The sequence below is a fragment of the Pseudopodoces humilis genome, chromosome 10, assembly GCF_049639895.1.
Source record: "Pseudopodoces humilis isolate 2021_Gansu_Grassland_sample_001 chromosome 10, ASM4963989v1, whole genome shotgun sequence".
NCBI classification, from domain to species: Eukaryota; Metazoa; Chordata; class Aves; order Passeriformes; family Paridae; genus Pseudopodoces; species Pseudopodoces humilis.
In genome coordinates, this window is record NC_142209.1 from 29318018 (window position 1) to 29333559 (window position 15542).

A 15542-nucleotide genomic window follows, 5' to 3' on the forward strand; every position below is an offset into this window, starting at 1 on the left:
TGGCTTGGGTCTGTGCACTGCACTTCGGAGTTTGTCTGCAGGATTTAAATGGCTCGCCTGCGATTTTCAGAGCGGGGCAAATATATATAGTTTCCCTTTCAAACATGTCAAAAGGTTTTTTTGCAGCCGTTTGTTTTCTCAGTTCTTTTTTTATTTGTTGCAGTTTTCATTTCTGATTCATTCCGGTTTATTTTGCTTTTACAAACAGCTTCACTGCCACCAGCAAGTCTACAAATAAATAATAAAATTAAAAAAAAAAAAAAAAAGTTTCTAGCCCACTCAGAAAACCTTATTGCAGCAACAAATATCAGAGAAAGCCATCGTCTCTCTCAAAGATTTCATCTCACCCTCCACTTAATCCGCTTGCTGTACCTCAGATCTCAAGTAACTTTCATACTGTGGGCTCACTTTAATGGATAGAATCTATTTTTCATGAAAAAAGCAGGAAATAAGCTGTCTTTCGTACAAAGATTTACAAAATGTAATCATTGTTGAAATATTCTCTTTGAACTGCCTTGTCCGCAGGGGTGTCTGGCTCCCAATACCCCCGTTTCTTTAGAACACCCTTACAAGTTCTTCTGGTAGATCAGGTACACTGGTGGTTCTGGTCTTTGATGTCTTGAATGAATGAAAGAAAAGCATAATAAAAGAGAGCTGTTGATCAAGCATAAAATACTCTTTAAGCTGACAGAATGGCAGAGTTAACACATTCTAAGCTGCTTTTAGGTTTTTCCTTTTTTCCTCACATTTTCCTGTGCTTTGTGTACAGTGGGGGTTTTTATTTTTTGAAAAGTCTCTGATCTATGTAGTATGCCGTCCTCTAACAAAAACCAAAATGGGATTGTTTCTCTCTTTCTCCCTTTCTTTTTCCTCTCTTTCCCTCCACTATCTTTTTTTTTTTCTTTTTTTAAACAGCAAGGGTTGCAGTTTAGCATGGCTGCGGTCCGCTTTCAGCCGGCCACGCAAAGTTTAGAAGTGATTTTGCAGATTTCAAAGTCAATTCACTAACAAATAAGTGAACTTTATTGCTTGGTTTTGTAGAAAACTGGAGGAAAACTGTAACTGGCAAAACGTTCCCCAAGTAAAGGGAAGACCCTCTGCCTAAAAGCAATTTTATAAACCAAAAGACGGGCAGGAAAATGACCTCATTGTGAGAGAACTTTTCTTTTAGAGGCAGAGAAAAGGGAAAGTTTTCTTCCTGTAGATCTAATTTAGATCTTAAGTTCCCATACATTATTTATACATCATATTTAGAGTGCCAGCCTACTCTGCTGACGGGGTTACATTTCAAACATTTGCCATTGATAAGTCTTTGCTGTATTATATTCAGGCTAAATGCGAATATGTCATAGCACAGTCAATCTTTAATCTGCTGAGCTCCAGGTCCGGGCAGCAGGGGGTCCAGCACTCAGAGCATTGCTTTATACTTAAGAAACATCTGGGGCCAGCTGGGACACTTTACTGGAACATTCAGATGTCTGGAACAACAGCAGGAGTTACTGTATGAGTGTGTTTTCATAGGTTTGGGAGGGTTTGGGGTGACTTATTTAAAAACACTAGCTGTTCCCAAGTTGAGGTTTGAACCCAAGCAGAAATCTTGCCTGAAGTGAGTTTGTTGGTCCCAGGAGAGAAGTGGTTTTGGACTACTATACATTTTTAATAGTCAGCAGGCAAAAGTGCATATTACAAAATTATTGCACGTAATTTAATGCAGTTTGCCACAACTGGCATTCCCGCAAAACCTATTGGATGCAGAGCTACTGTATGCATTGCCTGGAGACCAGTGTCCCTCCTGGGACAGGTTTTATCTGCCTCCAGACAATATAAATGTGCTCAGAGTGGGGCGTGTGACTCTCCCTGGTGCGGATGTTGGACAACCAGAAGATTCTCTCACTGTTTTATGTCCCTTTGGGGATGACCAACATGCTACTTACATCCCTGTTGGTATTTCAGTCTGGAAAATATAATTACTAAATAATTAATCCCAGCTCTAAGAAAATAACTTTCATAGTCACAAAGGTGACCTTGTCTTTTATATTCACCTTTCGGTCCTACGCAGTAGGATCAGATTTTGGGCCTGGAGAAATTCTGGAGGAAGCACTAGAAGAGTGGAATGAATTCAGATGTGGGGTAAACCAGACACAGTTGCTGTGTCTGCAGGAGCCTTCCAGCCAGTCGCACCAGAAGCTGAACTGCCACTGTCTCCCCTCACCCTGGCAACCCTTTTGAAGTGGCATCAAAGGCCCAGTTTTGTCCCCTTGCTTTCACACGATGCACCGTGGGGAAGAGCCTTCCCGGCACCTCTCACAAGGTGATGCCAAAAGGCCTAGTTCGCTCCCTAGCTGCTCACATTCTTATTTTATCTTTGCAACCAGAAGGACTCGTTACCCTAATTCACCTCCTTGGGGTTAATGTTCGTGAGAGCCTCAGAGTTCTTGAGGTGACTGAAATGTCATCCCCAAACAAAACAACTCTCGGCAGTGAGACCTCACAGGTGCCAGCGGTCGTGGCTTGGGTTCAGCTGGGCTGCCCAAACAGCCTCTTCGCCGGCGAGCTCTAAAGCTGTGGGGTTTTTATTTTATTTAGGTTCTTACCACAGGTGGGTTTTCCCGCCCAGGCCCGTGCAGCGATCTCTTCCTGCACGCGCCCGGGGCAGCAACGGCCGCAGCGCCACAGCAGCCGCATTTGAAGTCCCGATGGCACCGACCCATCCTGCCACCAGGCACACAAACTGGGCTGCAGCCTACAGAATATGGCTATCACTGAGCAGGTCTGAGCCCTGAGTGGATACGGGGAAGCCAAAGCTGCTGTGCGTGGAGTTTGTCAGAGTTTCAAACGTGTGAATGTCCTTAAATAACCTACATCGCCCAGAGAAATAAGCCAACTGTCACACCCAGTTCTGGATTCCACATTAACAACCTCCTTCCGCAGCATTAAACTTTGCCCTTGAGGACTTTTGTTTAACTTCTTAATTTGAAAAACAGATAGGGAGGGTGCACAGCCCCGGCTTTCTCCAGGAGCTGAAAGGTCCCATTGTTGGGGCAGATGTGCAGGTAGAAGCAAATGGAACGAGTTTGGGTTGGATTGTTGTTCTGGTTGGAAACACGTGAGCGGTGCTTGCAGGGAGGCTGGGGGTGAGGGACAGAGTGCAGGAAGGCTGGTTTCAGAAGGTTTCCATAAACAATGGGCCTGTTCCTGGGCTCCTGACTCTGGCAGAAACTGCTACAGGAGTCGATGAGGCACTTTGAGCTTTTCACCTGTTAAATATCCAGAATCACCGAATGTTTCCTTGCTGTTCTTCCTGTGCAAAGGAGCCAATCAATTGTCAGGAGTGGCTGGAGGATTTTTGTGTATCTCTGGTATCTCCAGGAGTGCATAAGAAACAAATAGACTTGTGCTATCAGAGAACCGTAATTGCCATCTCAGACTTCCTGTTTAGGATTCAGTCAAGTAGATATTGTTTATGGATCATAAAACCTTACTACTGTGAGGATTCTCAAATACCAGTTTCAACTTTCATGGTGCTGTAAATTAGGGGGGGAAAAAAAAGTGTGATAATACTCCTCAGAGAACAGTAAAATAGAGCTCTGCAATGGTTAAATGGAATTTTATAAGCACATTCAGTGTGGAACTGTTTTGCATTACATGAGTTGAATACCTTAGAGATGACACACATCTGCAGGCACTTTATTAAATCCTTAGTCAGCACTTTTCAACCTGATGAGATTACTTCTTCATTTGACTGGAGAAAGGGAAGCAAAGATCTCGTACCGGACTGCAGAATTCTTTCTGATGTTTCACCTTGAGCGCTGGAGAAGGACAGCGAGATGCTCGGCAGGACAATACAGACTCGTAGTGGCACCGACAACTGTGCAGCAATTTTACTGAGCAGGACATTTAGCTCCAATGGGTTCATTTAGCTCTAAACTCGCTGGGAGAACAGTACTGCAAAGTAAATAGAAGGGAAATAAAACACCGGCTCTTTTATGAAAAAGGACGGAGATAATATCATCCTGACTGTACTGTGATAGGGCCCATGATTTAAATGGAGATTTTAAATTAAGAAAGGCAACACCGCCTTCTCCGAGTGGGTGCAGTCGGATAGGTTACAGAAGTGAAGGGATGAAATGGGTGAGGTGCTCAGACATTGAGCAGCACTCTAAAGCAAGGCACAAAATACTTCAGCCATCTAAATGTAGGGATCCAGGCTTCTTTTTTTCCATTCTAAGCTCCCTAATCATGAAAAAAAACCCTTGATAGATCCCAGCTATCGGGTCTCCGAGTGCCTAATACGCTTCCTAGACGTTTTCATTTGAGGCCGGAGGTCTCCTCTCCCTCGCAGAGAAGTTTCACAGGTGCTCCAGAGGAACAATGGTGCTCTTCAGCCCTAATCCTGGAAGACTTAGACGTGTATAGGAGGCTTGAGGGGGATATGAGATCTTAATATTAAAATGATTAGCAGAAAAAGGAGGATCATTCTGTGTGTGCGCTTCAGCTGTAAGATGCTCTAAATTAAACCGGTGTCCCGAGAGCAGTGCTGGTGGGATCTGCTGGGTAAATGCGCTCTCTGTCTCGCTGTTCTGCTGCCTCAGCCCATAAAACATCTCATCCAAGTGGGGCTGCAGGAGCAGGCGGAGCAGGACGCAGCTGTTGGCGAAGCGCTCCGAGTTTGGGTCCCGTAAAAGCAGCTTTTCACTCAGGGCCATGCGGAGCCCCGGCAAGGAAGTTTTGAAACGGGCGTGCGGTTTGGTTTGGGTCTCTCCTGTAAGGGTTAATTAAGTTTTTCATTGGTATTAAGGCCGAGCAGTGTCTGCAGGAGTCATATTGACACCCCAGTGCATGGTAACTCTACTCCTTTATTGACATGTTGCTAGTCAGGAGCACAATAGCGCTCTGTGTCTGCAAATCATTGCTAAAATCATCTCAAGGAAAAAAAAAAAAAAAAAGTTTGAAAGCCCAACGCGAGACAAAGGCCCCAGAGCTGCACTGCGCCGCTCAAAACTCCCGAGTCAGCAACTTCTATTGATTAAAAACTAACCTTTAAAGTAACTCGCAGAGTGTGTGGTTAGCATTTAAATTTAAACATGTCATGAGTTGATTTGTGTTACTGAATACCAACTCCGAAGGAGTTACATTCACATCAGATTTTTTTTTTTTCTAATTCCCTTAAGCAGCTAAAGTATTTCATGAAATGTCAATAGGGCAGGGGGGAAAAAAAAGGTGTTTTGGAGGGAGGGGACTCGCGCCCAGCCTCGCCGTTTCTTTTCCCATGCAAATAGTCACCCCAAAAAGAAAAGTGTGGGGAGCGACACACAATAATTAGACCTTTGTCTAACTTTCCCAAGTGCCAGAGAAAGACAGATTAATTAAATATACAACAGTGTTGGTTTTTGGAGTGGGGGTCTCTCTTGCTGTGGAGGTCATAAATTAGGCAGAATAAATAGTTCAGTGTGTTGGGAGCGGGGCCCGACGTCAGCGCGGCTGGCGGCGGTGGGAGGGCGCAGCGCCGCGCTTGCGGATGGCGGTCACGTCTGGGGCTGTCTGGTTGCCCTTAGCAACGAGACATGATGTAACACCGGGATGAACTTGAACTTGGGGGACTTGAAAAGGGAACAATAGACCAGAGCAATCAATAAAGCCTATTTCAGTGAAGGATTACAGAGCCGCTCTGGGGTAACCTTGTCTGCGAGGCGCGGGGTGAATAGCGAGATGCGTGAAGGAGCGCGGGGCGGCGGGGGACGGACCGACGGAGCGGCCGGGGCGGCCGGACACACGGACAGAGGGGCGGGGGGGGCGGCGGAGCCCCGGCGGGCCACGGGACGCCAGCGCCGCCAGCCCCGGCCCCACCTCCGAAACCTCTGCGCTTCTTTTTTTATTTCCTGCTCTTTTTTTTTCTTTTTTTTTTTTTTTTTAAAAAAAAAAATGGGGGGAAAAAAAAAAACAGCTTTTGAAAGGAGGGAGGAGTGGCGAGGGCAGCGGCTCCCGCCACCGGCGGGCCATGTGCCGGGCCAGCGGCCATGGAACAGCCGGACATCGGAGATGGGAACCATCGCCTGGAACAGTTCAACTTCTCCACTCCACGGCCTCGCAGCCTTTAACCCTTCCATTCCATCACCTCGCAGTTTTAACCCCTCTACTCCATTGCCTCTCATTTTGAACTTCTCTACTCCATCGCCTCACAGTGTTCAGCCCTTCTCCATCGCTTTGCAGTGTCCAACCCCTCTACTCCATCTCCTCTCAGTCTTTACGCCCTCTACCCCATCACCTCAGTCTTAACCCCCCCTAACTCCCATCATCTCTCAGTCTGTAACCCCTCTTCTACTTTACTTTGCAGTTTTAACCCCTCTACTCCCTTCCTTCCTGGACTTTACTACCCCCTCTCCTCCCTGCTGGGCAGTGCCACAGTTCCCAGTCCGGTCCAAAACTTACACACTCAAACAACAAGCATGAGAGATGACCCTGAAAAGTTTGGAGGAGTTGGGAGCTGGCAGTGGCCGGAGGTGCCAGTGGTGGTTGGAGATGTCTCCAGCACAGCACAGCCCACACTCCACGTCCTTGCACCCACCTAAAAATCAGTAGGGCCCCGCAGTCAGGGAGAACGGGACTTGGCTCCGCTTCACGGACCCTGCCAGAACTTTACTCTGTTTATAAACTTTACATATGAGAACTATTTCGTTTAATTGCAGCCTGAGTAAGTCTAAATATAAAATCTGTAGGCAATAGATGGAGCCGATATGGGACCGGTGTGTTTGTATTCAGAAGGGTGAGTGGAGGAAGAGTTAGTTAATGAGGTGTATTGGAAGCAGGACAACTTCTCCGATCCTGCTATTTATTTTACCAGTTCCTACCTCCATGGCAAGACCACATAATCTCCAAGTCCCACATGAAACTTGCCTCAGAGTCTTCCGTAAATGTTCATAAGTCCTCCTTGAGTTGATTGTGCTATCAATCATGTCAGAGGCCGAAAAGGAGCGGAGGAAAAACTTGGTAAAACTTGTCATCGGTCCGTGCGCTCGCATGGACGCACCTCATATATTACAGGAGCCCCAGCAAAAAACGGGGGGTATCAGCAACGGCTCTTCAATACCTGAGTCTTTCTTGTTGTATTACTTTACTCCAGGCTAAATAGTTGCCGCTTGTTGGTGTATTCCCACAGCAATATGTCATTGCCAAGGAGCATCCCCCCGCGCGCACGGTCCCAGGGCCTAACACTGCTCTCATTCATCGCGGGTTCAGGTTGGGCTGACCCTGCTGGGGCTGGGATGGGCTCTCCCCGGTGCGGTGGCACTGCCCCGGCTCCAGCAGAGCCCACTCCAGCTTCCCAACTGTGTTTATTTTCCTATGCAGGAGTGAAATTGCTTTCTGTGCTCCGGGCATCTGCGCCGTTGGGTTAAGAACGGTATTGTTACGGGGCTGAATTCCCAGGGAATTCCCTCCCTTTGGGAAAAAGAAGAAGAAGGGAAAAAAAATATTTTCCCAAAGAAAAGCTATTAGTTGAGGCCCGCGTTTTGTTTTGAAACACAAGTACGGGCAGAGGTACGGGACATTTTCACTGATCCACTTTCCCCCAGATTTGCTTTATCCTGGCTTTTCTGTAGCGATCCACATTTCTCCTAAGAAAACAGCCCTGTTGTTGAATTTCTGTGCATCTGTTCCAGCGAGACAGTTGAAGCAGGGCAGTATAAAGCAACAGATGCTTATGCTGGCACATGCCTAAATACCCAAGAAAACCCCGACTGCAGGGTGATAAATGGCACAGAGAGGCGAATGTGTATCGCCTTTTCAGGGGATTAGACAAAAGTGAACTGGAGGGATCTTCAAGCCATCATCTATTTAAAAGATTGATAACTTGTAATGTGACATGACCCCCGCGTTCATCTGTAGCTATGTCCAGCGACTGTCGGCGAGGGGAAAAAAATATATTGATTCGTACAGTATTTTTAATTAAGCTTTGTAATTAGGTCAATTCGTCACGGTCTCAATTAGCCCCCCTCTTGGTGAAGGAGGCTGGCGGCGGTGCCCGGAGCCCTTGGGGAAGCGGCGAGAGCGGGCGGCCGGGGCTGATGGTTCTCCTTTCTCTTTTGCAGTCCTGGTACCTGGGATAAAAGTCTCCGCTTCCCACCACGCACCGGACAGACCACCAGACCCCTTCCCACCTCTGTAACACGGAAGCAGCAGCAACGCAGCGCAGCGACTTCACATCGGCGGAAGGGGAGGCGAGCAGACACCGACAGCAAACTCGTACATTGAAATGGCAAACGTTATGGTTGAATGGCAAAGGCCGTAACTTTCTCTCGAGATTTGATTTTAATTTTTCTTTTTTTTTTTTTAATTTTTTTTTTTTTTTTTTTTTTAAAGACAACTTTAGGACTGTTGTAATTTCTCATATGGTGCTGGAAATGGTTGGGCTTCATAACTTTTGAAGTGTTTCATTGGTAGTGTAAGCGTTAGGTGACACTGAGTAGAACTAGCCTCTGCTGCTGCTTACCAACTCGCTGTTGTAACACACTTTCCATATGGAGCCTAACTGTTTTACAGTATCCTCATCGGATTTTCCCATACAGGTGTGAGACTTCTTGAGAAATCATGAAACACACTTAAACTATAACTTTTGTAGTAGCTGAATTCTGCAATATATAACTTACCGGACAGACATAGAGCATGTTTTTTTTTCTGTAACATATCGGGGGGAAAAAAAAGAAAAAAAAATGCAGGTTTCTTTTTTTTGTTGTTGTTGTTGTTGGGGTTTTTTTTTCTTTTTTTTTTTTTTTTTTTTTTACAGTCGGCACTTAGAGATGTAACATGAACCATAAGAGCATTGTCAACAATTTTTTTCCACTCGATTGCAGAGCGATTTAAAACATCAAACTACTACTATTCACTAAAAAAAAAAAAAAGAAAAAAAAGAAAAAAGTTTGAAATGCTGCACTTACATTTAAAAAAAAAACATTTTTCAACAATTTTCAACAATTACACAAAAATTCACGCAGAAATGGGGAAGTTGGTCTGTTTTGACAGAAACTGACAGGAATCAATCAAAACAATCGAATTTTGAATTGAGTAAAGTGCAATTTCATTGGATAGCTAAATATCTTTGTAAGATAGAGATTGTTGAAAATTCTATTTTTGTTTTCCAAGTCCTTCCACCCCAGGACTCTAAATTATTGGGGTAAAAAACAGCCTTGCAAGAAAAAGGGGAGCTATTTTTGCTTTTTATGTTTTTTATTGTTGAACTTGTATCCCTTTAAAACTGAAGGAAAATTAAAAAAAAAAAAAACAAATCTAATGGTGCTTTTACCACAATATGTTAACTACATTAAATGCTAATTAATCATTTTCTGTTATCAAAGCACATAACTAAAATTAAATCATAATATCTGTTAATTTTATAAGCTAAAAGTCACTATAATGGATTATGCCAATTCTGACAAATTTTACGTGTTTCCGGCAATATAGGGTTTATCAGTTCTCAAACACCTTGGGAATAAGAGAGAACGGTCCAGAAAGTAAAACACCTTTGTGTCCCTGAACTGGTACATTTTCTGGACTGTGAAGAAATCATTACAGAAACGAATGATGCTGATCTTCTTACAACTTATGCCAGTTCAAAGCAAGGGCACTTGCTGAAGAAGAAAAAAAAAAAAAACAAAAAAACAGACAAATAAGTAGAAAATGGAGAAAAAAAAAAAAAAAAAAAAAAAGAAGTTTGGACCCCAAACGTCCTGTATCTTATGTACAAAAAAAAGGAAAAAAAAAGAAAAAAAAAAAGAGTGCAAGTGATTTTTTCTATCAGACAGCGGAGCACCCCTTTGCTTCACATGCAACTTTAAGAAGGTTTCCTATACTATACATATATATACGTTCTGGTTGGCGAGTCCAGCTAATCAGAGAAAGTCTCTGCATGTTCTAGTGTTAGTAACTAATTTTTATATAGTTAATGTAGGGTAAAGTAGAGTGCATTAAGACACAATATTGTAATCCCTATTCCAGGCACTTGCCTTTAAACTATGTTTGTTCGACCCTTCAGAAGGGTTTCTACTACTGTCCTATACAATCAAGTAACTGAAATTCTTGGGAAGACACTTTGCTCCTCATCTTTTCCCTGAAACGATGTTTTGTTTTGTTTTCTTAATTTGCACGAAACAAAAAAAAAAAAAATTCCATATCAATGTGCCTTGCCCTGGATAGCGATTATTTGTGGAATTGTTGCACATGTTCCTATATTGAAAGGGGTTTTTCCCTAGTCAAGCATTTGGAGACACTTTTTGTAAATGTGACTTTTATGTCAGCCATTGTCAGTTCCAACATCTAGAATTAAATAGGATGTTAGTTGTTCCGCAGATAGGAGTAGTGTTTATTGTCCTGTATGGTCAGTGGCAGTGCTATTCTGAGATCTGTAGATGCTAGATTATCAGTATTTTTGGATGTTGCTGCATTTTACCTTTTATTTGGAGTCTTCCTTTTTTTGTTTTGTTTTCTCCCAGATATATGAAAATATGCAATACCTGCTTATATCATGTAGAAAAGCTTAGCAATTATTAATTTTTCTTTTAATTTTTTTTTATTTGACCAAAGTTGGTGCTGCACTTGACGCAGTGTGTTTTAGGTGTTTGTCTTTGTACTTTTGTGATTTTTGAATGCACATGCAGGAAGGGCTCTTCTTAGAGAAGCAGTCAAACTGTGAAGCACTAAGCTGAACCCTGCTTCAAGCAATTTTTGTTTTACAACTGTTCCTTTCACAAGCAAGCCTTAAAAAAAAAAAAACTTCCTTTTTCTTCAGATCCCACACCCATTTTTATTAGCAGACTGCAATCAATCCACATTCAATAAAAGTATATAATGCCCATTTTTATATGCACGTTTTTAAACTTCCAAGTTCTGAAAATTGTTTACTGGTTATTCTCTATTTAAGGAAAAAATAAAATGTTTTGGATTTTCATATGTGTCTGATAAGTGGTTGAGTAGTCATTTTGCTCTATTGTATTGTGTGATTGTTAGTATATGGTATCACATCCTCTAGCCAGCATCCTTTGCCTTCCCTATAGCACTTAGCTGGGCATTACTTTATTAAGACATATGTGCACTAAAAAAAAAAAAAAATAGCAGCTTTCAGTGCTTCACAGTGAAGGGAAAAAAGCCTAGACAAACATTTTGTCAGAACCTTGCTATGAGACAAGGTATTACCAGTAAATTGGTTGTATATACAATAAAATTGCACCCTTTTTTAAACAAAACAAACTAAGCAATAGTTTGGGCAGTTAGTTGTTTTTAGTGAGCATGTTGTAGTCATGGCTGCAAAGAGAGAGAATTAAACTGCCCACTCAGAAGATATGTAATTTGTATGTTGTATAGTTTTATTGATTACACTGATTTATTCTACCCTATTTTATAATGCAGGACTTTTGTAATGTTGTTTAAATGAGGAAAAATTTCTGTCAAATTAGCTTAGTGGAATTTCTGATTGTTCGTTATAAAGGCAGCGTTCATAGAATTGCTTTTTTTTTTTTTTTTTTCCTTTGGGAACTGGATTTAAGTTAAAAACTTTCCCGTTTCCTTTTTTTGTATGTATTTAAATACAGTTATTTTTCTTCTCTCAATGGTATAGCATATTCCTATGCTTGAGAAGTATAGGCTACTGAAGAACCATTGTAAATGGACATTACAGGTATGCTGTATTTTTGAAGGTATTTTTGTCATATTAAGTTTGATGACACTAAAGTTAGGGAACTCTGAGCAGAATTGCGAGAAAAAAAAATGTTTTAAAGGCTTTAAAACATTAGGTAGGAGGTCAAGGGTGTTAACCAACAGGGGTTGTAAAGTATTACACACTAAATTCAGTTTGCGTTCACCTTCCTCTCACGCAGGAAACGCGGCAGTTCCGTTCTGTGCAGGTGTAGAGAACAAACAGTGTTTTAGCCCTTTAGAGGAGCGGGGAGGCGAGCAGGGATGGGCAGGAGGGATGGAGCATCCATGCCTCCACCCACCCACCCAGCCAGCCAGCCATCCATCCATCCATCCCTGGATGGTCCCGGCGTGCGGGCGGCAGCGGAGCCCCGGCTCCGTGCAGGGCGCTCCTTTGGAGTCGCCCAACAACTTTTTTTCCTCCCTGCCTCCTTCTCTCCAGACCTGTCAGACGCACAAATTCTCTGACCTGTGCCCACCCCCGCCCATCCAAATTTAAAGCCCTAGGGATGGCTTAGGGCGAATTGACTTTTTCCCAAGTTAATTCCTTTCTTTTTTCCCCTCTTTTTTCGGGTTTTTTTTTTTTAATTTTTTTTTTTTTGAGCGAGGGCACTTGCTTTTCTCATGCCGCACACCCCAGCAATGCCATTATTATTTATTCTTCTTCCTTTATAATAAAGAAACAAAAACTTTCGGGCTTCAAGTTTAGGCAGCCATGGTACACTTTGTCTCTGTTGCTTGTTCCCCCACCCCTTAAGGTCAAAGGGGAAAAGAACCACCAAGTTTTCTCAACTCCACAGTATTCAGTCAGCCCACAGGAATATGCAAAATCCCTCTAACATTTTTTTTTTCTTTCTCTAGTTCTCTTTGTTCCGTATATTTGCAGCTTTGTAGTAACAGTGTTATAAAATATTTACTGTACAAAAATACAAAAAAACCCAGATACATAGCCTAAAACAGTTTTTTTTTCCTTGTGGTGAATTATTTTTTTTTTTTAAGAATGTCAGTTAATATTGTACTTTGCATTGTGTCTCTGGAAATATCTTTTTTTTTTTCTTTTTTTTTTATTGGTAGAAGGCCTCCATCGAACAAAATTAAAACCATAACCGGCATGACAATGTAAGGAGAGCTTCAATGGCACCTAAACAATAAATAAATAACAAAATCAACCTCATGAGGTCTGTCGGAGGCAGGTCTTGTGAAGTTAACACTGCCTGCTAGGCAGGATTTTCATTAAATCAAGCTTACAATGCCAATTTTGTCTTGAAGTCAATGCATGTATTACTGTTTGACAGTAAACCCAGCTATGCCATCATCAAGTCCAAGGCTGCGCAATAGTCTAATTAGTATCGAGTACATTTTCCTTTTATTTTTTCCAATAAAAAAGCAGTGGGATGAAAATTGCTTTGATATATAGCAGGTAACATTGAAGCTATTCCATAGCACTTAACTGTAGTGAATACTGTGTCACCAATTCTGAAATCAATTTAATGTTTAATGCAAATCCATTACATGGTGCTATTACAGGCTGGCAAAATGATTTACAAAAATGTGACAACTTGGGCTCAATTCACTCTGCTTTCCAACAATGTAAATGCATAGCAGTGTTTATCTGCATGAAAACTATGCACTAATCTATCTGAAAAAAAAAAAAAAGAAAAGAATATATCAACTTTGGTATCTACTTTCCGTTTACTTCGATCCTTGCCTTTTCGGTCATTGTTATAATGCCAGCTTTAGGACAGAAAGAATTATAAGAAAACCAGCATAATACCTGATATATTAAAATGTAGTGCCTGTGAAATCTGTATTATATTGCTCTTCTGAAGTAAGATTTTTCTACACCGGTAGCCTTCGCTGTCTGTCAGAACCTTCTGATATAGGTGATGTAAAATAACCGTACAATATTAATGCATGCTATTCCATAATGCTTAGTAGCTGTATGAATATTACTCAAAGTTATGTTAGTCTTTTTTTCTGACTTGGTTCTTGTCAGATAGGTTTAAAGATATTTCACTGAGAACGCAAATTCTGTCTTTATTGATTTGGGGTGTTTTCAGTATTTTGGAGGTATACATTTACTTAAATTCAGTATTACTTGTGTTTTGGGTTTTTTTTCTTTTTTTTCTTTTTTTTTCCTTTTCTTTTTTGTTTTGTTTTTTTTTTTGTTGGTTTTTTTTTTTTTTCCTAGAGGGCAGGACATGGTGTTTGAGACCAGAAATCCGTGCCTGGTAAGATTTTCGTCTCGAAAAGCTACCCTAAGAATTTACAGAGCTTGCTCTGAAGAACAGTTCAAATTGAAGGGACAGTCCTTTAAACCCACAAACGAGACCGAGCTCATGTTGCGAGAGATTTCTTAATGGGCAGCGGTGAACCAGGTACCCATGCTTGACCCTTCTTCACACCAGACTTCCTCATATAGAAAGAAAAAAACCCTTTAAAAAAAAAAAAAAAGAAAAAAAGAAAAAAAAAACCTCATGTGGTTGTTTAGTTTCATGCACAGTTGCAATATTTTTCTTCAGACAAATTCTGTACAAAACTTTGGGCCCGATTCATAAAAGCTCCTTTGCTATTAACACGGGAGGCTGGTGGGCTTTTCTCCTCCAAATTGAGGGTGGGCTTCGCCCTGGCGAGCCCCGCTGGCCCTGCTCTCCCTCCCCTTCCCCTCTCCGCCTCCCCCAGCCCCGCGGAGACCAGGAATGGGTGGGAAGGGGCCGTGGAGGAGGCGAGGCAGCGCAGGACCATGCTCCGAACCCCAGAGGTGCAGCTTGGCAGGAGGAAAAGGGGGAGGACGGCTCCGGCCGGTGCCGGGGGCTCAGGACACGGCGACTCGATCACAAAAGAGATCTTGTCCGCACCAGAACAAAACGCGCTCGATCGCTACCTCTGAGCTCTAGAGAAACCCTCCGTCGGGGCGAGCGCTCGCCCGCAATGTGAACTTTTGTACTTTGGATGCTTTTTTTTTTTTTAGGGAAGACTATTTTCCACTTAGTTAATCTTCTATGCTCGAGCATGAACAAAAACAATTGTGTTGGGTGAAATCCCCCCCCTTTTATCTGCATCCACAAATTAATATGAGGGGAAAAACAAAAAGAAGATGAGTTTCTAGACGGAGCATGGTAGAGCGAGAGTGCCCGGCTCGGCATCCGCCACCGACGCCGCTCGTCCTTGTTGCAACTGCTGCCTTGGGGACAGGGCCACGAAATTCTTGGGAAATACAATCAAGGAGAAATCTCCATTTTGGCCAGCTGTGCAGGTTCTCCAGAACTCTGCCCCAGCCCAGCCCAGTCCCTCAGCGGCGGGTTGAGATTTGAGGCGCTAAAATTTCCACCGGCCGTGTGAAAGATCTGCTGCAAATTCACTTGACACCCGTGTTAATACCATGTCGTGTTCATTTTTTTTTATGAGTCAGGCCCCTCGTGCCTCTAGTATACTTGTATTGACTCTCATAGTTACCATTTTAGTTTTACTGTGTTCTGTGAAAAAAATTGTAATTGGTTGAGAATCACTGTGGGCATCCATTCTTATTCAACTAAGTCTCCGCAGGTTTTTTGAGCTGGTGTGGATTAGTTTAACTCTTGTATTCAACCATTAGTGCTACCACCTTCTCACATTACAATACAATTACTGGAAGCAAGTACTGCATTTCCTATGCAACAAAAAAGGAAAATAAAAAATTGCTAATGCTATCAGGCTGTGTTGTTATTTACTCCCAGCCGGGCACGGGGTGGGGTTGCGGCTTCAACCTTGGGCATCAACCTCTCCTGGCCCCAGCCCTAAAGCCTGGGCAGGCTCCCAGGCAGCAGCTTCATCCCAAATTGTGGGGATATTTGGTTAAATCGAGTCATTCTTGTCACATC

General features: G+C 42.7%; 1 protein-coding gene across 12 annotated transcripts in view; it reads left to right on the top strand.

The window, feature by feature from the left end:
* The window catches only part of NFIA (nuclear factor I A), a 248965-nt gene extending 233594 nt beyond the window's left edge, over positions 1 to 15371 (top strand). For all 12 annotated transcript variants that reach the window (XM_014250709.2, XM_014250706.2, XM_014250707.2 and 9 more), the window contains one exon: positions 8088 to 15371. In XM_014250709.2, coding sequence (XP_014106184.1) covers positions 8088 to 8164 — 77 coding nt within the window. In that variant the 3' untranslated portion in view covers positions 8165 to 15371. The remainder of the gene's footprint in view (positions 1 to 8087) is intronic.
* The last annotated feature ends 171 nt before the right edge of the window (positions 15372 to 15542 follow it).